This window comes from Gymnoscopelus microlampas (assembly GCF_963454915.1).
Source record: "Gymnoscopelus microlampas genome assembly, chromosome: 4".
Classification (NCBI taxonomy): domain Eukaryota; kingdom Metazoa; phylum Chordata; class Actinopteri; order Myctophiformes; family Myctophidae; genus Gymnoscopelus; species Gymnoscopelus microlampas.
In genome coordinates, this window is record NC_139941.1 from 14,932,934 (window position 1) to 14,960,906 (window position 27,973).

Sequence of the window (27,973 nt, forward strand, 5' to 3'; positions counted from 1 at the left end):
ACACGCACACGCACACGCACACACCCACACCCACACCCACACACACACACACACACACACACACACACACACACACACACACACACACAGAGGGGGGATCTTTTCAAGCGCTAAGCTCTTGTGTTCTGTCCTGTACCCCCCACAACATTCATTCTTCAGCTTCCTAACTAGGGTCTCTCTCTCTCTCTCTCTTTCTCGCTTAACACAGAGACTCATGCCTCTCCACCCAGGCTGCTTTTGATCCACCCCGATTTGGAGCCCCCCGCACACCACCCATACACACATACACCACCAAAGAAAAAAAAAGAAAATCACTTCCACCTCAATGATCCCGCTGAAAGAACGAAAAACAAAAACACATTTGGGGTGTTTGAAGAGCCTTCTTTTTCCTTTCTTCCCCTCCCTTCTCTCGCTCTCTCTCTCTCTCTTCTCTCTCTATCCGTCCTTGAATAGTTGCATTCCTCCAAGCCCAAACAAAGCATCAATACCTCGCCTCTCTCACGCCAATAGTGTAACTCCAATGGAATCTCTGGGAGAAACACTGTCGGAGAACAACTGGCACTGAAAACGCAGTCACGTGGTCCTGAAAAATACGGCGGCAAAATCACGGTGACCAGACGTCCCAGTTTGGCCCGGGAATGGCCCCGGTTTTCAAGCTGGGTGTCCCGTGCCCCAAACAAATACCTCTAAAACATCAGGTGAAAATAAAAATAACATTTTGAAAAAAAAATCAAAGACATTTTTAAAAGCAGTGAAAAAAAAGCAGTTTACAAGCTCACAATGCATCGCAGCACATTATGAGCTTGTAGATCGCACGTTTTGAAATAGGATATAAGTGATTTAAGGGTCCCGGGTTTGGGTTTTTGAAAAGTTTAATAAAAATAAGTCTGCAAAAGAAAACCTCCCTCCTCCGCCGCCAGCCGGCACAACAGATATTAGTTGCTGTGACGGAGGCGTAATCTCCGACATTTCGGTCTATTATTATTAGCTTTCCCCTGCTCTCGATTGCAAATCGCCATTCTTGCGGTGAGTTTTCCACTAAGCCGAACTGCACACTCATCAAACTTCCACTAAACGGATAAAAGAAACGAAACTTGTTAAAAAGTTCAAACTTCTCCTGAGCCTTTCCCTATAGATCCCCCCAAATCACCCCCCTCCGGTACCTTCGCCTTCTCCTCTACCATCTCTGCTGCAGTGTTCACTCCGGGCTACCCTGGCCCGTGTAAGCCTGCCTGAGGGCTGGGATTAGCGCCCCTGTCCAGGGGGCTGTGCATGTGTGTCGGTGAGTATGTGAGTGCGCGATCGACCTCTGTGGGGCGCCCCCCCGGGCCCCCTCTGCCCCCTCACACACATCGTCGCTTTCGGGCAGAAACCTTGTATCTTCAATTCTCCATATTTCAAATTTGTATGTTTTCTTTTTTCAGGTTCTCTTTTTTTTCATTTCCTGAAAAGTAACAGCTTTGGACATACAAGCATTCTTCCCCGACAGCAACGGTATACACACAGCCCCGCCATCCTGCCCTCTCTCCCTCCCTCTCTCCCTCCTTAGCGGTGCGTCGGCGGGTCTCACCTGTGGGGCACTGGCAGTGGAAGGCGTTGGTCTTGTCGATACACTTGCCGTTGTTCCGGCAGGGGCTGCTGGCGCACTCGTCCGTATCGATCTCGCAGAACTCCCCCTCGTAGCCTGGACCAATTAGCAAGGGAGGGCGCGGCAGCAGGGTTAAATCGGTTGCATGGAGAAAACAAACTGAAAGGCATGTGCCTGGGCTCCCTCAGCTGCTGTTACGTTGTAAATCCCAGAGTGTTCATTTAACTTTGAGGGTACAAATGCCACTTGAACCCTTACAATCAGCTACATTTGTATACTCTCGGAGTTAGAATTTTACCGTGTATGGATTCAAATGTTGCAAGCTAACTCTGTAACTGGGATTGTGTAGACTAGATTAGAAGTAGCGTTATTATGCAGTTTATGCACTGAGATATGATGATTCACCTGTCTGCTGAATGTGACCTAATCTTAGTTTGTACTGCTGTTTAGTTTAGACAGTGGCACATTATCTACAAGGATCAAGTTGTTCAGTTCTTGTACAGTATGTTCTTGACTTATTAGTAACTAGCAGTATTTGTCTAACAGTTCCTGGTGATGACGACACTGTTTAGAGGGCAGAGTTTTACCTGGCATGCAGATGCAGTGGAAGTCTCCTATTTGGTCCAGGCAGGTGGCCTCATTCTTGCAGGGGTTCGAGATGCACTCGTTGGTGTCCAGCTCACAGCGCGCCCCCACGTAACCTCGTTGGCACCTACACTCGAACGAACCTTTTGTGTTGAGGCACTTCCCCGCGTGCTCACACGGGTTGGAGCCTGTTCGGGACATAGAGCAACCAATACTTTGATTAGCCAAAATGCAGTGGCATGAACTACAAGATGTAAATTGCTCTGGATTAAGAGTGTCTGCTATAGCGTAAATTGTAGGTTGTTTGGTTCATGAAAAATGAATACAATTTAAGTGAAAACAAAATGTAGGTTGTATGTTTTATAATCAAATGATTGACTTCTTCTATGCTATCTTGTATTATTCTATTAGCAGCCTATAATAAGAAAAAGCAAAAAGCAAAGATGATTTTCACTGTCTGGCACTGAGTTGCAAAGCTCCAGGGTCTTGTGGGTTCTTTTACTTACCCAGCGAGCACTCGTCAACATCCTGGTCACAGGAGGCCCCGTAGTAGCCCAGGGGACAGGTGCAGTAGTGGTTCCCACTGACGGGGTTGGTGTCACAGTTGGAGCCTTTCTGACACGGGTTGCTGATACAGGCATCGTCCAGCTGGCACAGGAGCCCTGGTGCAGACGGAGAGGAAAAGAAGGTTGAAATAACAAGAAGCTTACGCTGCCAAAACAAACCATTTGAAAGAAATGTGAAAGAAAGAAAAAAAAAGGCAAAGTTTTGGATTGTGCGCCTTTGTCACTTGATGGTATCGGATCACAACGATCAAGCAATCGTTCGTATAAGGCAGTGTTGTCCCAAATATCATGGGTCGCCACACATTTCGGGTCCTAGACCTGTTTTTTATGGGTTGTGAGTAAATATCCATTTTTTTTTGTTTTTTTTACAGGAATTTAAAAAAATATGATAATTATTAATTAAGAATTATAAAAACAAATTTATGAAATAAGAGTTTCAGAAATAAAACAGAACTTTTCGGAGCTTTTCAAAAATGTAGACCATTTAGACCTGAGGCCAATTCTAAAAACGTCTTCTAAATCCTGACCTAAGTTTTCTGAAAAACTTCAAATATTTATTTAAAAATTACAGCAAATGTATGTTGCTATATACGGGAACCCCCAAAGCGGTTCCCGTCCTGAAAGGTATCGTTACAAATAGGGGTTCCCGCCCAAAATGGGTTAAACAGGGTCTAAAGGCGCACTTTACCTTTCAACCATATCTCCATAATAATTGGTCCTCACTAATCCTCATTATAAGATGGCACCATTCTCTGTATCTCAGGGGCTGTGGACAGTTTAGAAACTTGCCTTACAGTGATACCATTGGATTCGGTAAGCAACAGGCAACGTTTTTCGAATTTATTTTAATGAATGCAAGAACAATGGCATTTCATCTATTCTATTCTATTTCAGCATGCTAACTTTCCAAAGATTAGAAGATTAGTTTCTATATGCTTGGTAGGCAGGTTTCAGAACTGTCCATAGCCCACCAATGAGACACAGAGTGAGTAATGTGCCATCCCATAATGAGCATTAGTGACGAATGATATGAAGATTACTGGTTGAAAATGTTCAACTTTAAGTGGTTATTTCCTGTATTTTTATACGTTTGAGTCCCGGAGAGACAACAACAGTTCTCTTGTGTGTCTCAAGCTGACAATATTTGAGAGACAGTGCTGACCTGTGCGGCCGTGTGGACATTCGCAGTAGAAGGACGCCACGCGGTCGTGGCAGATGGATCCCGGGTGGCATGCAGCGCTGGCACAGTCGTCGATGTTCTCGCTGCAGTCGTCGCCTGTCCAGCCGTTCACGCACACGCACTGGTAGCTGCCGTACGTGTTATGGCACGTGCCGCCATTTTGGCAGGCGTTGGGCATCAGCTGGCACTCGTCCACATCGTCTGCACAGAGCTGGCCTGTGGGACCCCGAATAGGAATTGAGAAACGTTACGTTTCCTGTCATATATATGTTTGGTCGATATATCTGTCATTCTATATACTATATACTACAGTATATTGGTTATCGGCAATTATGCAGCCGATGTGTCCTCCCGATTTTAATCTTTAACACGTCTTGACAATTTGGTTTGACAACAAGTGGATAAATACAAGTTCAGTTTATGTGTGTAAAAAAACTAAAATTCAAAAGTTATTTGTTTACATTTTTATTTATTTGTTTGGTTTCCTTTTTTCTTTTTTTTTAACAAAATATCAGTAAAACATAGATAATTGCCGGTCTCGCTCACGCTCTAATGTGTTGAATTGCGATGCATTTAAATGTGTAGGATAAATCATATACTGCTATTAGATTTGAGATAAAGAGATAAAAGGACAAAAACGGCACATACCTGTGAATTCTGGTTTACACTGGCAATTATAGGTGTTCACCCCATCGACACAGGTCCCTCCATTCCCACACTCGTGCCCTGGACAGTCATCAATGTTGTGGTCGCAGTTCTTTCCTGAGAAACCTGTTTGGAAGACACACAGAACAACGGTAAACACTCTTTCCCTCCCAATTCCATTATTTCTGTCTAATCCTATGAATAAAAGGTTATTTTAACCAATCTGTATGGTAGAACATGTTAATACAACATAACTAGCACATCTACATTTCACAATTAAAGAATAGCGAGACCGCTATTCTTTAATTGTGAAATTTACACTCTTGGTGTTGGGTAGGACTAGGACACCTACTAATTGTCAAGCAAGTAGTACTGCCTGAATCTCATAAGCACAATATCTCCCCCCCAGCCAAGCGGAGTTTGCCTCTTGGATGAGCAGTACTAAAGTGTTGATTCTCACACGGTGTGGGGAAGACCTGGGTCCAAGCTAATCGCCTGGGTTCAAAAACAACATTCTCCCACTCACAACAAATAGAGTGAAACTCTGCAACAGTTAAATGTGGTCGACGTGTGCTTGTTCGTCTGTGGGAAAAAGGTGGCAGAACCTTCTTGAGGTCTGCGGTTCAGACATAAACAGACAGACAGACAGACAGACAGACAGACAGACAGACAGACAGACAGACAGACATATATGCACACACACACACACGCACAAGCGCGCGCACACACAAGCGCGCAAACACACACACACACACACACACACACACACACACACACACACACACACACACACACACACACACACACACACACACACACACACACACACACACACACACAGCGCACTTCCCTCACATGCAGTAGCACCCATCCTGCTACAGAATTACACAACAGGCCACTGTTCTATTGTAACAAGTGCTAACCAGGTAATGCAGGGCTAATGGGCTTTATTTTTTTATCAAACATTTTCAAAAATACCTAAAATAGCCATGTGAGCTTATAGATCAGCTATTTTGGAAAATCTTGCAGGTATGGATCACTCTGCTTGTCTTCTTACCATGTGTGAGGAACAAAGGTACACAGTACTTAACGTTAATTTAACTCTATCAACTCTATCTGTCATCAAATGGACCCGGAATGTTATGAAACAAAGTGCTATGAAACTTCTTTGTGTTATTGAACATAACTTATGTATAATGCTACTATTACATTCTTTGAATGTTTTGTTATTCAGCTGTACGTTTGAATTGATAATGTTTCATAACTTTCTTTTTACAGTAGCCCCTCCCCTTTCGATGGAAAAACACACAGATTGACTAAATGGATTTCTAATAGACTGTGTGTGGAAGTGATGAGGTTATGGACGGTTCTCAAGTCCCAGCATGCTTTGCGCTGCACTGTGAAAAGGATGTTGTGCTTTGGCCATTTCCTCATGATAAGGCCTGATGTCTTCCTCCTTTACCCTGTTCACACAGTGTGTACACACACACACACACACACACACACACACACACACACACACACACACACACACACACACACACACACACACACACACACACACACACACACACACACACACGTAACACACGTAACACACACATGACCCAAGAGGCGGGGGAGCAGCCCTGCCTTCAATGACATCATCTCTGAGCCAGGGACCAGAATGACAATAAGTACAACTGGGAGTAGGGCTGGGTGATATGACTCCGAAATCAATATCACTATATAAGTTCGCCCTATAAAATGTGTTGTACGACAAATAACAAGCGGTTCTACAAGCTCAAAAAGCATCACAATGCAACACTTTTTAAGCTTGGAGATCATCCGGCTGTTCCTATCAAACGGGGGTACCATGGCCTAATGAATATCAAACTGGGGTTTCCTTGAAATGAAAACGTTGGAGAACCCCTGCTCTAAGCCACTCACGACTCCTCTCGTACCTGGCACACAGGAGCACTCGTAGCTGGTCTCTCCCTTCTGGATGCAGGTGCCTCCGTTGTGGCACGGAGAGGGACTGCAGGGCATGTAGCGGCTCTCGCAGTGCTTGCCCGTGTACTCCTGCTGGCACTGGCATCGGTAGGTGCCCACCTCGTTGACGCACACGCCGCCGTTCTTGCAGGGCGAGGGCACCAGGGCGCACTCGTTGACGTCTTGTTTGCACGTCTGCCCGTAGAAGAACGGCGTGCAGGTGCAAATGTACTGGGAGTCGAAGGCGGAGCACTGGCCGCCGTTGGCACAGGGGTTGGAGGCGCAAGGGTCTGCCTGATGGCACAGTTTACCTGGAGACGAAAGGAATGTTTATAATGGTGATGTCTTGTAGGTTTTGCACCACAAATATATCAATAACTCAATACTAACTAATGCATATAGCAAGAGGCGCCATCGGGCTTTTATTTAAAGAGGGATTAACCAGGGAAATGTAATTGCATGACAGTTGTTTTGTATTGTTTTTATTTTATGTTTTATACATCAATTTATATTCTCAAAATTGTATGTAGGTTTTCACAATTTTTAACATACTGCATGTCCAAAGTTTGAACATTGATAATCTAGCCCTAATCCACTTTTGGTTTGTAAGATTATGTTTCTAGGGATTTCTACTTTATTGTAGATAAAAATGGGGGTTGAAGACCTTGGCATCAAAAGGTCTTCAATCCCGGAATGACACTGGAATTATGTAAGGGGTAATGAATAGTGAGGCGGTCATTAATTGAGAAATAAACCACGACAGGGTGATGAACCACACTGCAAAGCGAAAGGGGTCTTCAATCCCCTGAAGGGGTTTATATATCAATAATAACAACCTTGGCTGTTCAGCATCCCGCTTATTACACGGCTACTTACTATAGAAATCAATAAAAGAGAATACAAAAAATGTTTTAATTGATTTCAAACTGATTTTATTGCTTCCCAGGGAGAAAATTGTAATAGGGTTTTCGCGACCCATTGTGAGTTTGTAGATCGGCTATTTTCACAATTTTTGCACAATATTCTTGTGTGACAAAGTATAAAATAATGCTTAAGTAGTTAGATTTGTTGAAGTATAAATAGTATACAAAATCGAAATAAAAATGAATGGCGCTTCTCGATTATTCGATTAATCGGAAAAATAATCAACAGTTGCAGCCCTTGCCGGCTCCTACTGTATGTCATAGTGGCGGCATGTCTTACCTGACCACCCGGGGGGGCAGCGGCACTTGTAACTCCGGAAGCTGTCCAGTTCGCATGTGCCACCGTTGCGACAGGGCGAGCTGGAGCACAGTGTGTTGACGCGCGTGAGGCAGCGGCGGTCGCTGTAGCCCGGCCTGCAGGTGCAGCTGAATTCCACCGTGCTCCCGCTGGACACAGCGCGACACGTGCCTCCGTTCACGCACGGCGAGGAGGTGCACGGGTCGGGGAACTGGCACCTGCTCCCCGCATATCCGTCTTGGCATCTGGGGGAAACGGAGACAAACAGAAGAATGTGAGTCGGCGAAACTGACCATGGGATCATTGACAATATTGAGGTTCACACTGCCCGAGTATGATGTAAGAGCAAAAATGGCTGCTGTGTGAATATGGCTGGTCACTAGTATATGCAGTCGCATCCAGCTCATCTTGATCTCCCATTAAAAGGTTAAAGCTCTATATTCTGATAGTAATCATTGCTATATATAGAGTGTTTGTTCAGTAACAGGGGTCTCCCCATCTCCCCATATCTTTAGCAAACAGAAAATATATATACATTTTCAGGTGGGTCACCAATTTCATCCAATCGGGAGAACCCATTTATCAGCTTCAATTTTAGTGTTCCAATTCACATTTTGTCTGCTCGTTTATTTGTTGCATATCGCGACCTGAAAATGTACTATTTTCTGTTTACTAAAGAGCTTGAGAGAGGGGGAGACCCCTGTTACAGAACAAACACATTGATGGTATCAGAATATAGAGCTATTTTAACACTTATTTTAACGAAAACAAATGTTAACTAGACGCGTCGCAATTGGCAATTGCAAAGTGTGGTTGCGCCGACGCCGGTCGGGACTCGAGCAATACGCCGGGAGGGATACCGTCGGAGACCGCGCCAATCACATTGTCACGTCACTCCTGAGATCGCTTGCGTTTCATTTTGAAGGGACTGACCCCCCCAAAAATCATGTTTTTGCATCAAACGGTGACATTTTGCGCATTTGTGGCGCCCCCTATGGGTCAAAGTGGAAATGCTTTTGGGGACTTGTTGAGTAAACCACCCTCGACATGTGATTCAAATCTGGGATCGATTGGACGTTTCGTTTGTGATTTTTGCCATTTTTGGTGAAACGGGCCCCTCCCGCTAACTTTGGAAGCCATTTACGGACGAACGGTACGGACTATCAAAATGCCGCTTGGATAGGTTTATCGTATGGGTCCATAGATCACGTGTACCGATTTTTGTGAGATTTGGAAAAAAAAGTTGAGGAAAAGGAGCAAAAAGTGTGTTTTGAAGAAAATTCTAAATGGCGGAAAATCTATCCTGACGCAAATGGGCGTGGCCTATATGGGCGACCTACGGTTCAAGAGTTATAGGCCAAAAGGTAAAGTGGGCTGTTATAGCGCCACCATGTGGCCGACTGGTGTGATTATTTTCTTAATAATTTTGCAAAAAACTATTAACCTCCCCTCCAAATGTGGTAACTGTAGCTCTTACGGTTTCTGAGAAAAAAATACTTGAATGGGAGTTTTTGCAATTCCCATTAAAGTGGATGGGGAAATTTAATGCACTAATAAATCAATATCAAAAAATCTATCCTGACGCAAATTGGCGTGGCCTATATGGGGAGATGCGTAGTGACCCAAGGAATCCAAGTGAAAAGAAATTTTTATTTTAGGACCTACGGTTCAAGAGTTACAGGCCAAAACGTAAAGGGGGCTGTTATAGCGCCACCATGAGGCCGAATGGTGTGATATTTTTTTTAATAATTTCGGACTAAATTATGAACCTTCTCTCCAAATCTGGTAACTCTAGCTCTTACGGTTTCTGAGAAAAAAATACTTGAATTTGAGTTTTTTCACTTTTACATTAAAGTGGATGGGGACATTTAATGCACTAATTAAATTAATATCAATTAAACTATTCAACCTATCTCTTAGCAAAATACAAGCGCACGATTCCCGTTCAAGACGGTCATTTTGATATATGGCACAACATTAGGGGAAAAACTGTGGGAGGAGATGCGGTTTGAAAAAAGTTTATCTATAAATAAAGATGGAAAATGTATAGAGTACTATAGTCTGGTTGCCCTGTTGGGCAACCACACTAACTAAACAAATATCACTTACACCACATTTAACAGGAACATAATCTCCTTCCTTTTCTCTCAACTCATTTACAATAACAATAACTTGAGTTACTGGAGAAGGCAATCCCCAAAAACAACCACTCCGTTGTAATAACTGGTGTAAAAACGGTACACAGCAAATCCTTAGTGTTAATTTAACTCTACAAAAGGAACCAAATGGACCCTTGTAACCAACCATGCCTCTGTCTGCTGCCTGTGCTTGCAAATCTATTGCAGTGATTCTCAAACTTTTTAATTTCAAGGACCCCCAGAACTCTGAGAGTGTATGAATGGAACCAAACGACACAACCTCCCGAAGGAAGCCTGAGGGGTCCCTGGACCCCACTTTAGAGAACCACTGATCTATTGCATGGGGGGAACAACGCTGATGAGTCCTCTCAGCCTCAGGAGCCGGTGTCCTTCCCTGCTGTTTTTACAACGCGGCAACACCGCCATGAGAAACTATGCACCACACACACACACGTCACACGCACACACGCACACACACACACGCACACACGCACACTGACGCACAAATCCATAACTCCAACCACAACCTCTAAGCCTAACCACCTTGTCCTAACTGTAAGACTAACTGAATCATTTTAACCATAAAACAAGCATTTTCCTTGTGAGCACCAGGAAAAATTGTCCCATGTGTTTTTAGGCTGTAAAACTGAGTTTCTCAGAGAGATGGCAGGAGAGATGGTATAATGTGAGCAAGGGGTGAACTCCTGTGATGTTAGCAAGAGTCATAAACACCCCCCCCCCCCAGTGAACAAGTTCCCAGAAAGAGAGCGAGAGAAAGGGAGACAGAGAGAGCTGCTGCAGGTCACGGGATGGATTCACACATTTACTATTACAATGACAGGAGTTGAAGGGGTGTCCCTTGAGAACACGCACTACTTGCAAAGAGGGCCACACACACACACACACACACACACACACACACACACACACACACACACACACACACACACACACACACACACACACACACACACACTCAAAACATGCACAAACGCATAAATACGCTGTGTGCACAGCCTGCCTACAATCTCTTTCTCCCACACGCACACGCACACACACACACACACACACACACACACACACACACACACACACACACACACAAAGGACAAAGGATAGATTCTCACATACAGATTACACACAGGCACCCTGATGTTCACATTCATACACACACAAACAATGTTATACACAAGCGACAGACAGTGGTTCTCACAGTGGTTCCTTGAGGGAGTTACAAATGGATCCTTACAGGTCTGTAACTCTTGAGAGTTATGATGGGAGTGGGACCTTGAAATTGAAAAAGGTTGAGAAGCACTGTGCTAGGGGTCTGTCTGACGGAAGGATGGCAAGACTGACTCTCATTGATTGATCAGGTTAGAGTCTGCTGGCTGAGCCTTACAGGTTTTACAATCAAGAGCTAAATTTACACTCAAATGTTTACAGTGCAGCATTCGACAGCATAATGTCTAATAATGCCTATATAACATGGTTTTCAAGGTCCATTATTTATTAGGACCATCGTTTGATGAGATTTAGACTGTCAGACCCAAGACTTAGAACATTTTGTAATCGTTGGGATACGATTTTGTCCTCAATTCCATGCTCTATTGATGTTGGTACCATAGGAGAGACAACAGGCCAACGTTGATCAAAATAACAATTCTCTAATCAATTAATGCAGATGTTTAACAATAAAAATGAAACCAGATGGACCCGGTTTGGTTTCATTTTACACTCTCAATAGTCTAAAGATCTATAAGGGTCCATTTGGTTTCCAACTCTCCAACATTTAGCTGGGGGACCACCTGGAAACCCCTCAAGGACCACTGGGGGTTCCCAGACCACTGGTTGAGAAGCACTGCTATATACATATTGATCCATTTTACTGTTGATACACAAGATACTGTATACATAACTACTATACTGTACATTGCAATGTGCTATACAAACTACAGTACTTACATATTACAGTGATAGATTGCACTATATTTGTAATTACTTAAGGCCAGTCAGTCCAAATGCAAGTAGTCAGGTCAGTCCATAGGTCTATTTATCTGTTTTTATTGATAGAACGCCATGTTACTGTACATTTACCTCTATTTCTACCTATTGGTGGCCTATACACCATGCACATCTGACCAGGGTTATTCTGTCTTTTATATCACAATTTTATACTTGCGGCGTTACTACTTATTCTGTACTTATTCTTTACCCGTATCCCCTTTGTTTCATCCTAATGCACTGCTGCTATGACAACTGAATTTCCCTCAGGACCAATAAGGTTCAGTCTGTCTGTCTGTCTGTCTGTCTGTCTGTCTGTCTGTCTGTCTGTCTGTCTGTCTGTCTGTCTGTCTACAGGGTAGAGGGTATGAAAACAAAGATAAATATTCAACAACAGGAAAGGGAAAGAACACAGTAGTATTTACAATCATTTTCCATAATCCTTTCTCTCTGACAGCTGAGAGAGAAAGGCAGCAGCCGCCATGGCTAAAAGCACCGTTATACTTTGTTGCCGCCAGTGTCACCAAAAATAGTTTGCAACTTGTAGATCTTAGTAGACCTAATTGATCATACCACAGCGTCGCACAAAAGTATCAAAAGTAGCAGATCCGCAAGCTCGAAACGCACCACAAAGCGACGTGTTTTGAGCTTGTAGATCTGCTACTTTTGCTACTTTTGAATTTGAATCCTGCAAAGGGCGTAACTATTCCACGGTGTTTGAGCTGCAAGCTAACATTATGGCAACTTCAAAGCACTTCAATGTCCAACATACTGTCTTACTGGACAGAGACTGATCCCAGACATCAGACATTGAAGGACAACAGAGCACCAGCAGCAAAGAGAGATTTCTGGTAAATGTCTGCCCAGATTAGATTCCTGAGTGATATCCACCATGGAGGTAGATATATCGGACTACCTCCTAATACAGGGCTAATTCAAAGTCTTTCAGCCCAAGGACCCTTAGCTGAGAGAGAGATGAAGCAGGGACCCCCACTACATATTGTATAAAATTGTGTAGCAGATTCAACTTTTTCATAGATTTCATAGATAGCTGGATTCATGTTAATGTGTAATTTCAGATAGTTAACCTTTAAACCCTCAATATTTAGTCAACTTGACCGTTGGCTCTGTACTTGGTCTGCTCTTTTTCCCTCTACACTGACTCTCCAAAAATTGCAGATCTACAACCTCACAACGCCTCGCAGCAGATCTGCTATTTTCGGCTAATGTTCCCCACCACACGAAGATTTGGCAGACCCCCTGTAGTAACTCTGAGGACCCCCTAGGGTTCCCGGACCGTCTGTTGAAGACCCCTGTCCTAATATATTGGGCCGATATTTGCATTTGGTACCATATCGGGATTGGTGCAAATCATATTGCAGTAATTATGCAAATTACTCCCCACTTTTTGCAGCAAAACTGCTTAAAGTGCTTTGAATGTAAAAAAGGTTAAACAATAAACATGCCTGCCTTTGAATGAAAAACATATGCACAGACAGTGAAATCAGATACTTTGTAGGATAGGGAGTTCACCACATTAATTGTAGATTGGGAATATTTAAGAGAGAAAGAAAAATCTGATGATATCTGCCTATCGGCCTTCCTGTTCTCCAAAACATCAGCATCAGGCTTGAAAAACCCACATGGGACAACCTCTCATCCAATGACACGATTAAATCTGTGTGGAGCTGAAAAACGAAGAATGACTCTATTCATTTAGAAAATTCACCATTATCTTTTTTCATTGTTGGACTTGCAAACTTGTAACAACCGACCACTGTTTGTACAGTTGCCTTTCCACTGCCTCGCAGCGGAATCAATTATCTGCGTGACGCGTCACCCCATCGACATGAAAGTGGGCTTCCCACGACATCAAACCTCGCCGCGGCGCCCGAATACCTGACCAGAGCTAATAACGAGTCTATTGGCCTCGGGGGGCTCACAGAAACCATGTCCCCAAAACATTCCCAAAGGGGCCACTGTGTGTCTGTGTACCACGGACCGGGCCTGTGTTTAGACAGGGTCTCTCACAGTCTCGGGGGATCAGGCAGCCCTGGGTCGGTGGCGAGGAAAAGAAAACATCACATGCTACGCTGCCTAAACCCACTGCACAAACACTGAGGGGACGATTGTTGCCAGATTCTACGAGAGAAACAAAGCAACCAGCTCTACGAAAACAAGCCCAAAAGAAGCGACTATAGTAGGCCACATGAGCACATTAAACCTTTATACGTTGATTTACAAGCTCACAACTGCTATTTAAAAAAAATCTTGGGGGGAAAAATTTAAAAGTTTGAAAATATTTTGGAAACATTTTAACAACACAAATCTGCTACGGTAGGGGGTCCCTGGCACAAAATGTTTTCAGATGGGGATACGTGGACAATTACATTTTTAGGTGGTCCTTGACATGAAGATGTTTGAGAACCACTGGTTTAAACAACATTTAGGAAACAAGCCCAAATAAGCAACTACAAGAAAAACAAGCCCAAAGTCGCTTATAATAAGCCTGGTTTAAACAACATTTAGGAAACAAGCCCAAATAAGCAACTACAGATAAAACAAGGCCAAAGTCGCTTATAATAAGCAGACATGGCAACGCTGGACTCATGGCTCTGTTCTGGTGTTTAGAATGGTGACCATTGCCTTGAATGAGTGTCCTGTGATGCTTTGTGTCTGCCAGGCCAGGACGGGGTTTCCAAACGTTCTCGCCTCGAGACCCGAAAGAGAAATGTCCCCTCTCTCTGCCCCCTGGGACCCAAACTTACAAAAGAAAAGAACATTTATGAATTAAAGAGGTATTTCTCTTTAGAACAGTTCTGGGGTCATTTTAATGTCTACTCAGGCGTTTGTGTGCACCACCCCAGACCGTTTTTAAGTTGCTTGATTCAATATAGATATTTGATATTAATTTGATCAGACACCCCCCCCACCTCCTTACTGGTAGGGTAAATGAATGATATGTTGTGTTAAATAGCTCTATATTCTGAATCATAGAGTGTTTGTTCAGTAACAGGAGTCTCCATGTCTCTCCAGCTCTTTAGAAAACAGAAAATGCCTTTAAACCCTCAATCCGGTCAGGATACCAATTTTATCCAATTAGGAGAGAGAACTCTCACAGGATAAAGGATAAACAAGTGAAATTGGAAGTGATGACACAAAGAAATGAGCAGACAAAATGGACCTGGAACACTATAAAATCTAAGCTGATGAATGGGTACTCTCTCCTGATTGGCTGAAATTTGGACACCCACCTGAAAATCTATTTTCTGTATATTAAAGAGAGACGGTCAGACCCCTGTTGATGAACAAACACTCTATAGCAATGATGATTGTCTGAATATAGAGCTTTAACACTTTTTGTTTTAACCACAACATATGACCTACCCTACCTTTAAGGCCTATATTTATACTTTTAAAACTTTTCATACAGTAGATAGCTGATCAAAAGCTCACAATGCGTTGTGAGCTTGTAGAGCGGCTATTTTGACCTATTTCTGAACCTTTTTTGAAGAAAAAGAAAGACATTATCTTTACAATATCAATATCAAGGTATTTGGTCAAAAGATATCATGATATTTGATTGTATCCACATCGGCCAGACCTAGAGGCTACTTTTTTTGTGTTAATGTATTTAGTTTTTTGTGTTATAGAATTCTGTTTTTTTTGTGTCAGGAATTCCTGAGCATCCTCAGACATTCCCTTGGAGGACAGTGTGAGAATGTGTGTGTGTGTGTGTGTGTGTGGGGGGGGGGGGGGTCAGTCCAGTTAAGACACAGTGGTAGCGGTGGCTGGCGGGTGCTGGGGTCGTGAGGCGCTCGCTGCACGAGCCCACTGGCAAAAAGGCCGCAGGGAGCAGGTGCGCATGTTAATGAGGGGATGGCAGCTGCTGCCTCACCCCCACCACACACCCTCCCCTCTCTTCCTCTAGTCTCCTCCTCCCCTCCCAACCACTACCCAGTCCTACCCTCATCCTCAACCCCAGAGAGAATGGAAAGAGCCCGGGCCATAGTGGGGGGGGGGGGGTATGAGTGCCCCTACAAACACACACACACACACACACACACACACACACACACACACACACACACACACACACACACACACACACACACACACACACTCTCACTCTAGGAGATTCAGAAGGGGAGTGGAGAGGGAGAACGAGGGAGTGAGGGAGTGAAGGAGGGAGGGAAGGATGAGTGGGCCCATTGTTTTCTATCCCCCCCCACACACACACCAATTCAGGGCCGACCACAGGCCGGGCGCCTCCAAGCAGAGGCCCGCGCGCGCATTCAGCTGGTAAGCCTCCTCTTTCCTTTCCTCTTCTCCCCTCCTTCTCTCTCTCCTTCCCCGAAAAAATATTTTTCTTGTGATCTTCCTTTATATCTGACTCATCTCTGGATTTCCGTCTTTATTTTCGTATTATCCCCCCCCCCTTCTTTTTAAACTTCCTCTCTTCAAAGGCGACGGCTTACAACAGTCTCCCTCCACCTCTGTGTGTGTTTGTGTGTTTGTGTGCACGTGTGCGCGTGTGCAAGTGTGTACGTGTGTGTGTGTGTGTGTGTGTGTGCGTGTGCGTGTGCGTGTGCGTGTGTGTGTGTGTGTGTGTGTGTGCGAGCCGTCTTTCACGGTTTCCCTCCAAACCCCCCAGCCCCCTCCCTATTTTCATAGGGTTGGCTAGTTCTGTAAAGACACCGCATTAGGATTTATAAGTCTGACGAATCCCCAAAAAACTTTCCTCAAGAGTTGCCTTTATAGCGGTCTGCCAGGACTGAGGCACTAAGTGTAAGATAATCTCAGAAAGTGGAACTTTCTGAAAACAAATCCCCAACACACACACACACACACACACACACACACACACACACACACACACACACACACACACACACACACACACACACACACACACACACACACACACACACACACACACACACACACACACACACACAGTGAGACAAACAAAAGCTTCTGAGAGAAAAAAACTAAATTGGAACTGGTTTGGTTGGGTTGGACTGGGGTTGCTGCCCAGTGGGGAGAAAAAGGGACCGGGCGAACAGAGGGGTGGCCAGTTTAGAAGGAATGTTGCTGTTTACTCTAATAGAGCTGCCCCCAGAGTCCTGTCCCTGTCCCCCTAGACCCGCGAAACCTCAATGGACGCTCGCTGGCAGCCTCACTTTACGGCCCCCTGCAAAAAGTCACACCGGCTTTGAAACAGGCCCCCGGCCTTCCCTGCCCTCGCAAAACGCGCCTGGCGTCTCGCACCGAGACCCAAAAGGCAAACAGACAGATGCCCCCCCTTCTCCCCCCCCCCACTGCTCATTTACCTCGTTGCACGTGGAGGCACTGTCCAAACACACTCGGGCTCAGGCACTGGTGCTAAGTCAACCGTAGCACACGCTAGGCAAAGAATGCTAACAGTTTGCTCTTTAACTTGGCGAGACCCCGTCAAATACGCTGTCAGCACAAAAACAAGCCTTTACAGGAAGCTCACTGTTTAAATAATACTTTACAATTTAGCACTTTCAACCTGGTGTCCCTATTTTTGGCAAGTAATGATAGGCAAAATAAAAAATATTCTAAATGTTTCATATTCTTTCACAATTAGTTTTAAATATTTCAATATATATCTACAATCAACACTGCATCTTGTAGATCGCCTATTTTTGTTATTTGTCGTACAACAAAGTATATATGGCTTGAATGGTTCAAATGGTTAAAAGCAACAGCAACCAGAACAACAACAACAACAACGAGGGATGAAACCGAGAGATGTTCGGCTTCTCTTTTATGAAGTCTTGGCGGTGTTCAAAACAAACAGCACAAAGCAGCTGCTTCAACAAGGGCTAATCTCAACAGCAGCAGGTAAACTGGCCCTGCTTGGAAAGTCAAATAATGAAGACATGAAAAGAGGGGGCGCAAATCAGAAGCTGTGCAAATATCAGGTGCTGGGGAGGTATCGTATAACCGCAGAACAGGAGCGGAATTATCTGTGCTGCGGGTAAGGCTGATACTGTTATTATCTCCTCTATCATCCCTGGCCAGTAGCCTGCATTGTTCCCGTCCCTCACAGCTCAAAAACCTCTCACAACTACTTTTCTTCGATTGCTGCCGCCGGTAGCCAGTGGCAACAGGTCTGTCTGCGCCAGTGATGGGATGCATGGCGGGGCCCCGGCCGGCAGCAGCAGATGTTGTGGTGACATCTGACCCTTGGCCAGACGTCACTCACAGGGGTTTTCCTCAGTGCTGGGGCCAATCTGCCATCTGCCACCTTTTTCGAGGTCACAAGCACCGGGCTTTAAAAGCGCATAATATGTGGGCTACTACACATGTGCACTGTACACAATAACAAACAGGGGCAAAAACGAATACGATCTTTTGGTGGCTCGACAGGCTGCGTTTTGTTTTATATCTCCGGATTCTCCGCTAAGAAGCTTAGAGAATTAGGTTTTAGGGTTGTTGTTTTATAGGAATTAAGTGCGCTCATTCCATTATTGTGCCAATAAGTATACTAAATCACTGTGGGATAGTGAGAAGGCATGATTTCCATGCTCCATTTGTAGACAACTTATTAAACAACTTTCAGTGAACTCATTTGTTTATCAGTGTTGCAGTTGTTATTGTTCTTGTTTTTGATGAGTTAAAGATAAAAGATAAAAGATATTTCACTTTCAAAAAAACTTTTGGTCATTTTATCGTCTACTCAGGCTTTTGTGAGCCCCCCAGACAGTTTTTAAGTTGCTTGATTCAGTATTTAGATATTTGATATTCATTTTATCAGACACGCCCCCTTCCTACAGTATACAAACCCATTATAACTTCAAACTCTATTTTTAACATGATAGATCAAAAACACCCGTCCTTGGTTCTGGTGACTCATCCTACCGTCCTAATACGTGAGGGGCCCGTGTTTTTTTCGATAACCTTTTTCATTTATTTTATAGAATGTTTTTATTGTATTTCATTTTTTTCATTTTCCAAAAAATATATTACAAATAAATGAAAAAAGTAATTGAAAAAACACGGTCTCCTCACGTATTAGAAGGACAATATCATTCACCAGAATTAAGGACGGGTGTTTTAGATGAATCTAGCATGGTTCAAATGGAGTTTGAAGTTACAATGGGTTTGTATAGGAAGGGGGCGTTTCAAAAGTTTTTTTTGAAAGTGAAATATCCCTTTAAGTGAACAATATCACTGCTTAAAACGCAACTTAATTAACCAGTAGCTTTAACTTTCACAGGTGCCTCAGCCAATTGATTTCATTATGGAATTGCTGCCAAGCTGGAGTCAAACTGTGTTTTTAGTGCAGCATGTTTTTTACCTCTCTACACCCCACCCCCCTTCCTCATTTCCTGGCCGTTTGGTATCTGTGCCTGGGCTAAGTCCCCTTTAGTCTTGTCTGATCTGTTTTAAAAGCATTGCCCCAGGGAAGACTGGATTGGGGGTGCCTCTCTCCCATGCCTCCACACACCTACTACCCCCTCCCCTCTCTCTCTCTCTCTCTCTCTCTCTCTCTCACACTCACTCTCTCTCATGTTTTTCCTATGTTTGTTTATCTGCCATAGATGCTCAATGTAACATAAAGAAAATCCCAATCATTTGTTATGTAGTCCAAATTTCCTTAATCCGTAATATGAGGATTCACCTATTCAGACTCAGAGTCCACCTCACCCCATAGCACTTCACTCTCCCTGTACCACTTCTTCTACTTCTCTCTCGATTGATTCTAGACTGACCAAGATATGGCTACAATGCAGGCATATCTTGGTCACTCGTTCTCATGTTTAGTTTTTTAGGTTTGTTTTTCTTGACCACAAATGTTAAAGCGGCACTATGTAACTTTTAATGAATAAAATGTAATGTTGTCCAATCTGTATGGTAGAGCCTGTTAATGCAATATAACTTATACAATTGGGGTGGTTGTAATTAGTCTGCCTGCTCTTCTATTGAGACACTTAGATCCTGTGTCTAGGTGAGACATGACCTTTGACACGATCCTGTTTCTGGTTTGACACAAGTTTTGACCTGAAGGTCAAGCAGGCAGGCTCTATTAGCTCAATGGTAAAAAAAAAAGTCAGCACTTGCGCACAAGCCCAGGTTCAAATCCGGGGTAGAAGAGGAAAGTTACGTAGTGCAGCTTTATGCATGTTATTTAGACAGATGCTATGTTCATTATTTACCTGGTATCCTATAGTTTCTTGAGGCTGTGCCGCACTACACTGTCTCTCTGCATTTTATGTACAGGTCAGGTATGTGATTATTTACCATGTTTATTTCATGTCGCTCTGGATAAGACAAATGCCTAAATTGTAAGGCATTACATTGTAAGACAGCCAAAGTATAACATTCCTATACAGTTTCTCATTTTGCTGGGGACCCCCTGGGACCCCTGGCGGGTTTGAGAAACACTGGTCTCACCTTCCGCCTCGACAAAGAAAACTGTCAACTGTCAATTATCAAAAAGTTACTCAGTAATACACTTGACTCAAGACAACCCTACTTATTCAAATAGAGTAGTGCTGCAGCATGGAATGGACTAGACCTAAAACTGGGACCAAAACCCAAATTACCACCAAACCGCCACCGTTGCACAAATTACAGGGGGTCCACTGCACTGCCCCTGTGTCTTCTGTTCCTCCTTCCACTCATCCTGCTCTTTTTGCCTCTCTAATTGTAATCGTTGACCTGGCCAACCCACATCTGGTAGACTCCATTAGAGACACTGTTTATTTGGTCCAATTACTAAAACAACCCATGGGAAAGAGCCCGCTCCCCCGGGGTCTCTCCAGGTACTGACCACTGTGTGTGTGTGTGTGTGTGTGTGTGTGTGTGTGTGTGTGTGTGTGTGTGTGTGTGTGTGTGTGTGTGTGTGTGTGTGTGTGTGTGTGTGTGTGTGTGTGTGTGTGTGTTGCGAGTCATGGTAGCTCTAATGACTAGTGCCAATGTGTGTTTTACGAGGCTGGGAACCACTTCAACGGTCTAGGAATGTCTTATGGTGTAACTGACAGCGCAACCGGACACTTAAGGTTGTTACCGTAGACGGCAGCTTGTTACATGCAGAGAGTTCGGCTAAAACGCTGTGCTCACACGAGGCCTTGGTTGAGGGAACAATGCCAAATGTGTTATTGAGTTTCACAGAAACCGTGGTTAACCGCAGTCACATGACCAGCATATCCATACAGTAAAATCCTTAACACCGAGAGTGTACAAAATGGAACCAAATGCGTCTGTATGAGTCTTTGTTGTATTTAGGATTTTACTGCGTAGCTCCCTAGATGCCTTGATTAAACAGAACTGCTTCGTTTCACAACAAAGGAAAACACGTTCCATTCTCCTAAGTATCCTTTGAGTGCGCGTCTGGGACTCTGTGTGAGAGAGTGACTTAGTCTCTAAAAGGGCACCTGGCAGAGTGAGACAGACGTTTTCTGTGTGGAGCTGAATGGGCGCAACCACAAGTAATCATGGGTATTATGGGGCATGCTGCCATGTCCCCTTTCAGTTGTTCTTCTGTGATCCACAGACAGGTGGTCAGGCTCAAAAACACCAAAATAAGGAAGTGTGGTGTGGAGTACGCTCAGTGCTATACACATACAAAACACATACAAAACACACGCACGCACGCACGCACGCACGCACGCACGCACGCACGCACGCACACACACACACACACACACACACACACACACACACACACACACACACACACACACACACACACACACACACACACACAGAGCTAGTTTAGCAAACTTTCTGGTGGTTGCATTGACTTAAATTCATTCTATATCTCCTCACCCTAACCTTAACAATCTAACGCTTATCTTTATGAAATATACTTAAGAGGGACATCAATTTTGGTCCCAGTCAACCGGCTTGATGTCAGAGGAGTTATTCCCCAAAATGTCACATATGTCAGGAACACACACACACACACACACACACACACACACACACACACACACACACACACACACACACACACACACACACACACACACACACACACACACACACACACACACACACAGACTGTCAGTCCAATCAGCCATGGATCAAAGTCTGCGTGACATATCTTGGCATACTGTCTGTGTCATGACTGTCAGTCTGATCCAGAGTCTGTTCAGTGAGTCGATCAGCCCTCTCACCAGCCCGGCTCTCGCCAGATTGGAAACCCACACCGACGGAGGCGGCCATATAACAGCCTCGGGGGCTGTGTGTGCTTCTGGCTATGTGATGATATGATCAGATACAGCACCTTTTCTTCCCCGGGCCCCTCCGAGGCCCGTTTCCTGACTCTGAATGGAAAGAGGGGAAGGGGGGATAAGATGAACTCATCTGACTAGAGCAAACAGAGGTGGCTTTGAAGAATCCCCAGCATCGGGGAGACAAGGAGCCACTTTCATTGATGTGGATGTATACTGTAGCAGTCACCAGTCAGCACACATGCCAGCCGGGGATTAATGGGTCTGCTTGTTATCTGACTGAAGCGGTGGAAATGTGCGCGTGCACGCACACACACACACACACACACACACACACACACACACACACACACACACACACACACACACACACACACACACACACACACACCAGGGAATTCATCAAAGCTCCAGTGCCACTTAAGTGATTGATTATCAGAGGTATTACCGCCTCAGTTCTTTGGATAAAGTGCACTGAGGATTAAAGCCAGATTTTTGCTTAGTTGCGCGTCGGTGTCGCACACTGACAATAGGCAATCTACAAGCTCACGACGCGAGACCCGTTGTGAGCTTGTAGATCTGATATTTTCAGTGTGCGACTGTGTGACACCGCACGCAACGAAGTACAGTGTACCAAGCCCTTAAGTTGGAGACCTCTTTCTCAGGCATTCATCCTGGTTATTTCTGTCCACGTTTGCAGGGAAAGGCTGGCTGGTGGCACTGAAAATGTCTCACGTCACTGGGCTAGCTACAGGGTACATCGTCGCTAGTTAACTGGAGAAAAGTCAAATGTGCTTCAGCGAAAAAGGCGGCGTGCGACATGACACACCACACAGATTTGCAACTGACACGAGTCATGCCAACACGTTTAAAATCTTTGTCAAACAACACTTTTGCACCGAAGCATATAAATTTGACTTATGAGTGCACTGTGGCTAAGGGAGCTGAGATTTTGGATATAACACAAATAAGTAACGCCATCCGTTTCTAAGTTGCAACACCACAAGGTGTTGCAGCAGCGTGTCTGGTCCACACTTAAAGTACCACATCTTTTTATCCTGAGAAGGCCTAAACTAATCTCTGATATGCTCAAGGTCACACGAAGTGCTGTACATCAACAGGCTGTCCAAACCCCTTTTCTTGTCCAGGACATTTGTCAACCAACTGAAGTTGATGGTATTCGACCTCTCAGCAACTTCCTTCCTCACTAACCCTCACTCGCCCAACATCTCTCATCTCTCTGGCATGGGGCTCAGCTAAGCGCCTTTCATTCCAGCAATGGCAGCGTTGGAAGTTCTTTGGAGATAAACATTAGTCATTATCTCTGTGGCCTGGGCCAGATATGGAGGAGGTGGTATTCATGGTATGGCATGTGAAGTAAGTAGGCATCACTGTTGCACTATACAGTACTGAAACATTCGATGGCACTTGCTTAACCTCCAAATAACACTTGACGGAAGATGCGGTGGCTTTTGATAGACTCAAAATAGCTCATAATTAACTCGTATTAACGTTGTGGCCATTTTGCTCTCACGTCATATACTTGGGGGGGGGGGGGCACCCCACCAAGATGTAAATGAGGCTGTGAAAAATATCTCCCTGTTATGTGGCAGACCTTCATTAGCAGACCCCTTAAGACAGTTACCCTGTTAACCGCAAGCATCCCTATATTGGGCATGTCATATAGGTGAAGATCTTCGAAAGCCATCGACAATGTTTTGAGAATAGCTGATTCACAAGCTACTGTAACAATGTCACATCGAGGCGCATTGTGAGCTTGTAGATTGGCTATTTTCTTTTTTTTTTTGTTTAGTGGTTCACTTTCACTAGGCCAAATCAGTGACAGATTAAAAGATTACCCTTTAATCTAGCCTTGGCTTGGTATTCAATTAAGTACAGTAGTTAGCACTGACCTTTAACGGCAGCTACGCTTCACATGTTATTACAACAGGAAAAAGCTTCATGTGGATTTTAAGACCCACCTGGTGGTGACTAGCATACCTATCTTTCCTCATACTGCTGACTATGCAGCTTTACAAGCATTTTAGCATCAATTGCATCGATACACACTTGCTGCAGTAGGCATCACCAGCTTGACACAAAAATCACACATTAGAGAGGAAAGCAGCAGTTCATTGCATGCACTTTAGCCTGCTCGGCTCAAAACCACATACACTAAATCAGACGCTCTGCACTTGTTGAAGAGAGGAAACCAGCAGTTTTCATTGCATGCACTTTAGCCTGCTCTGCTCACAACCGTGTTCAGTCCTCCTCACAGCAGGTCGGAAAACTTTCCAACTGTCAAAACAAACACAAGTCGCTCTTCCAAGTAGCCGTGAAAGAAATCTCGAACCCGACCTCTGAACTCTGTCTACCACCAGGCCCCTGGTCGCAGTGACAGCTCGCACAAAGAAAAAAGTACATACAAACACTATGCCTTGTGCCCCCCCCCCATCAAAATCCTTCTTCAAAACAGTGGAGCTAGGCTCTCACTCCCATCTCCATGTTTAATTGGAGAAGTCTGAGGAGCAGGACAGTGCAGGGGCACAATGATGGCTTTGTGGTCCTCTGGAGGGGATGGAGGGGGGGGGGGGGTTGAATGAAGGGAGTGAACAACACAGCCAGACCAAATTAAGATGTGGCGGGGAGCCAGGATGGCCTAGGCCTCAGAGGCCTTTAGTCCACTGCCCTGTCCAACCCAGCAGGACCCGATTGGGCTACACCTGTCCAACTTTCAACTTTCCCTACACTCCGCGGCTGCTCCGGTAAGACGACACTAGCTGGCACTTCCTGTGCCAAACCTGCAGGCAGGTAGGCTTTTGTCCTGAAGGCGGGGGTAAAGAGGGTTCAGGGCAACAACAGAGACCTCAAGGTCTACACGTCAAATAACTCTCAGAGGGAACCCAAGACTCAGAAAACTGAAAGGTTAAAAAGAGAAATGATGTCTCCCCATTTCACTTTTTTTTTTTTTGCTGTGTTAGATTATGAAAGCATCTTGCCTAACTGCCCTGTAATCATCTGCCCCAGAGCATGAGACTGAGAGACACAGAGGGAGAGGGGGAGAGAGAGAGAGAGCGAAAGGGAGAGCAAGAGAGAGAGAGAGAGAGAGAGAGAGAGAGAGAGAGAGAGAGGGAGAGAAAGCATTGAGAACCATTGAAGAAGGGACAAAATCCCAGGAGAGAGGAGGGGGGGGGTTGGAGGACATGGTCTGAGGGTCTCTCTGGGAAGCCTCACCCAGATTAGTCACACAGAATTAATCGCAGCGGAGAACAATGGTCGCCGAGCTTCTGGCAACCCCAGCTGTCGCTCCGCGAAAGAAAAGATTAACAAGATTTAGGACTCCGCGAGCCTGCGAGACTTTGGCTGTTGAGGGGTGTGTGTGGTGGCATTAGCAGACATGAGCAGACTGAGACACGCGCGCACACGCACACACATGTGCATGTTCATGTGCGCGTGTGCGATGATGACCTCTGTGCCATCCACACATTGGCTGCAGGGCTCTGGCCGTTTGCCCTCCAGGAATAAGAACGTTATTACCATGAGTGAGTTCTTGCCCTTTAGAGGCCTGGGAAATCCTGCAGGCTACATAGCAAAACAAAATCCAGTCTTCCAGTAGCTGCTTTTCCACATTGTTGAAATAAGGCTTGTTTTCTAAGAAATTTGATTTCAAACTTACTTGCACTCTTCATTACCATCCGGAGTAGATTCACAGGTCCCCTGGTTCAAACACGATTCGGTGGGCATGGAGCATCTTCGGCCTGAGAATAATTCAAAATTTGAATGTAAATGCCAAGTTTGAATATAATTGCAATTCCATTTCCATTTCTTCTAACCATGACATGCACCCTATGTATGTATATGCTTATCCTAGTCATGTCAGGATATCTGGAATGGTTGACCCGTTTGTACAGTATATGTATATATTTTACTCTACGCCAATAAGAAATATTTGAATATATCTCAATATCTGACAATCTCAATTCTTCTTCCCTTTACTGAAAACTACAAATGGTGGTAAAACAGAAATCACCCACTTTTTGTGATGTGACAACAAAGTTGAAGTTGAGTTGTTTCTACTTCTGTAAAAGTCAATTAGTGAATAACAGTCTTGTAACTAAACTAAGGCTTGTCTCGTTTATTGTCTGGGCATATCCTACAAGATGCCTACTAATGTTTGTTCTATTCATCATCACAGTAAATGGCACAGGTATATGATCCTATTACTCATCGAATCTAGGAGTGTCTTGCCACCTGGAAGTGCACCTGAACGCATCCTATATAATACTCCTAGAATGACAGTGTCGCTTGCCAAAAAAGAACAGATCTACAAGCTACAATAAGCGAGTATTCATGTTGCTGAGACAAACATGACCCAGAAAATAAGTTGTAGAGAGAGAGCTCACACTGCAAAACAGAAACATTGAATCCAAAGTTAATAGGGGCACGAATTCGTTTTAGAACAAATACAATTGTTAAATAGAGTCACTGGACTAAGAAAACCCAAATATTTTTTAATGAGGTAGGAAGCGTGCCCGACAAGTTTATACCAAAACAAATGTAAAGCAACAAGTAGGATGGATGGATACAGGATAGGTGGGCACTATAGGGACATCTGGACACCTCGATGTAAAATTAGCTATTTTGTCCACAATGTTAAAAAATATATATATAAAAAAAAAACTTAGGTAAAGTAAAGTATACATGATTACAACATGCATTAACATTCGACAATTAAGATCTAATATTTAAAATAAATGCTACAAATTGCTACAAAACCTATATATTCAGTCAGTTTGTAGCATACAATTAAGTCTGATAATGATGTACCGTGCATGTTCACATCATGTATTCTTTACATTACTTAAGACCATTTTTCAATCATTTTTTTTACATTTTGGACAAAATAGCCAATTTTAGGTGCCCAGATGTCCCTAGTGCCCACCTAATGCACCTATCCTGTATCCGATACAAGTAGCCTAACTTTCCTAATTTTATCCTTACAGAACAGTTTTGGGGCCAAACTGCAGTGTTATGAACTTATGACGTGTAATCTACAACTAGTATAAGCCTACCCATCTCGTCTACGTGCATCAGAATGCATCATTCATGCATCCTTACCTCGTGTGAGAGCAATCAGCGACAACAAGAAAGTTACTTTCACAAAGAAAATATGCATTTCCTTCGACTTTAAAAAATGGTGCTTTTATTCCAACGTTAACCTCCCCTCAGAAAAACAAAAAACGTTTAATTCATCGTCCTTAAAAATATACTCCATGAAGTCAGTGGCTCGCTGCGTCTGTGTGAAACTCCGTGGAGATGTTGTCACTTCAAGTCCCGAGTGTGAAATGACCTGAGGACGCAGTGCTCCTCCATTCCGCTGCTCCACCTCTAGGGGCGTTCTTCTGCCAAAAAAGTGTGGGACCCGGCGCGACAATTGTGAGCTTGCAGATCTCTGCCATTATTATCGCGCGCGAACATGATTGCGCGCAGGTGGATGGAATACGTTCTCTTCTCGCACACGCAAAATAACTTTTTCACAACACTCTTTTTCGCGGAAGTTTGAATCATTTCCCCATGTGTTTTCTTTTCTTTTATAATTGGGCAGTTGGTTAACTTATTAACAAACCTCACCCTAATTAATTTATGCTACAATAAAAAAATATTTTTAAAAAACTTAATAAACGTAATGAACTTAATAACATTATAAAAAATATATACAAAATATACAAAATTATAAACAAATATAAAAAAATATTATTATTATTATTAATAATAATAATAATAATAATAATAATGTAAGTTGTGAAATCAACCTGTGGCAAATTCCATGTACAGTTTGATGCTAGTAACAAAGCAATTCCAAACAT

General features: G+C 44.0%; 1 protein-coding gene across 2 annotated transcripts in view; it reads right to left on the minus strand.

Moving 5' to 3' along the window:
- The window catches only part of notch1b (notch receptor 1b), a 55,480-nt gene extending 28,048 nt beyond the window's left edge, over positions 1–27,432 (minus strand). The window contains exons 1-10 of one of the 2 annotated variants that reach the window (XM_084054755.1): positions 27,225–27,432; positions 25,783–25,864; positions 7,970–8,001; positions 7,739–7,846; positions 6,508–6,846; positions 4,568–4,690; positions 3,902–4,135; positions 2,680–2,835; positions 2,176–2,361; positions 1,571–1,684 (exon numbers count right to left, since the gene is read on the minus strand). In XM_084054755.1, coding sequence (XP_083910881.1) covers positions 1,571–1,684; positions 2,176–2,361; positions 2,680–2,835; positions 3,902–4,135; positions 4,568–4,690; positions 6,508–6,846; positions 7,739–7,846; positions 7,970–8,001; positions 25,783–25,864; positions 27,225–27,282 — 1,432 coding nt within the window. In that variant the 5' untranslated portion in view covers positions 27,283–27,432. Of the gene's footprint in view, positions 1–1,570; positions 1,685–2,175; positions 2,362–2,679; positions 2,836–3,901; positions 4,136–4,567; positions 4,691–6,507; positions 6,847–7,738; positions 8,002–25,782; positions 25,865–27,224 lie in introns of both variants that reach the window. The other variant, XM_084054754.1, reaches the window with a different exon arrangement.
- Between the last annotated feature and the right edge of the window lie 541 nt (positions 27,433–27,973).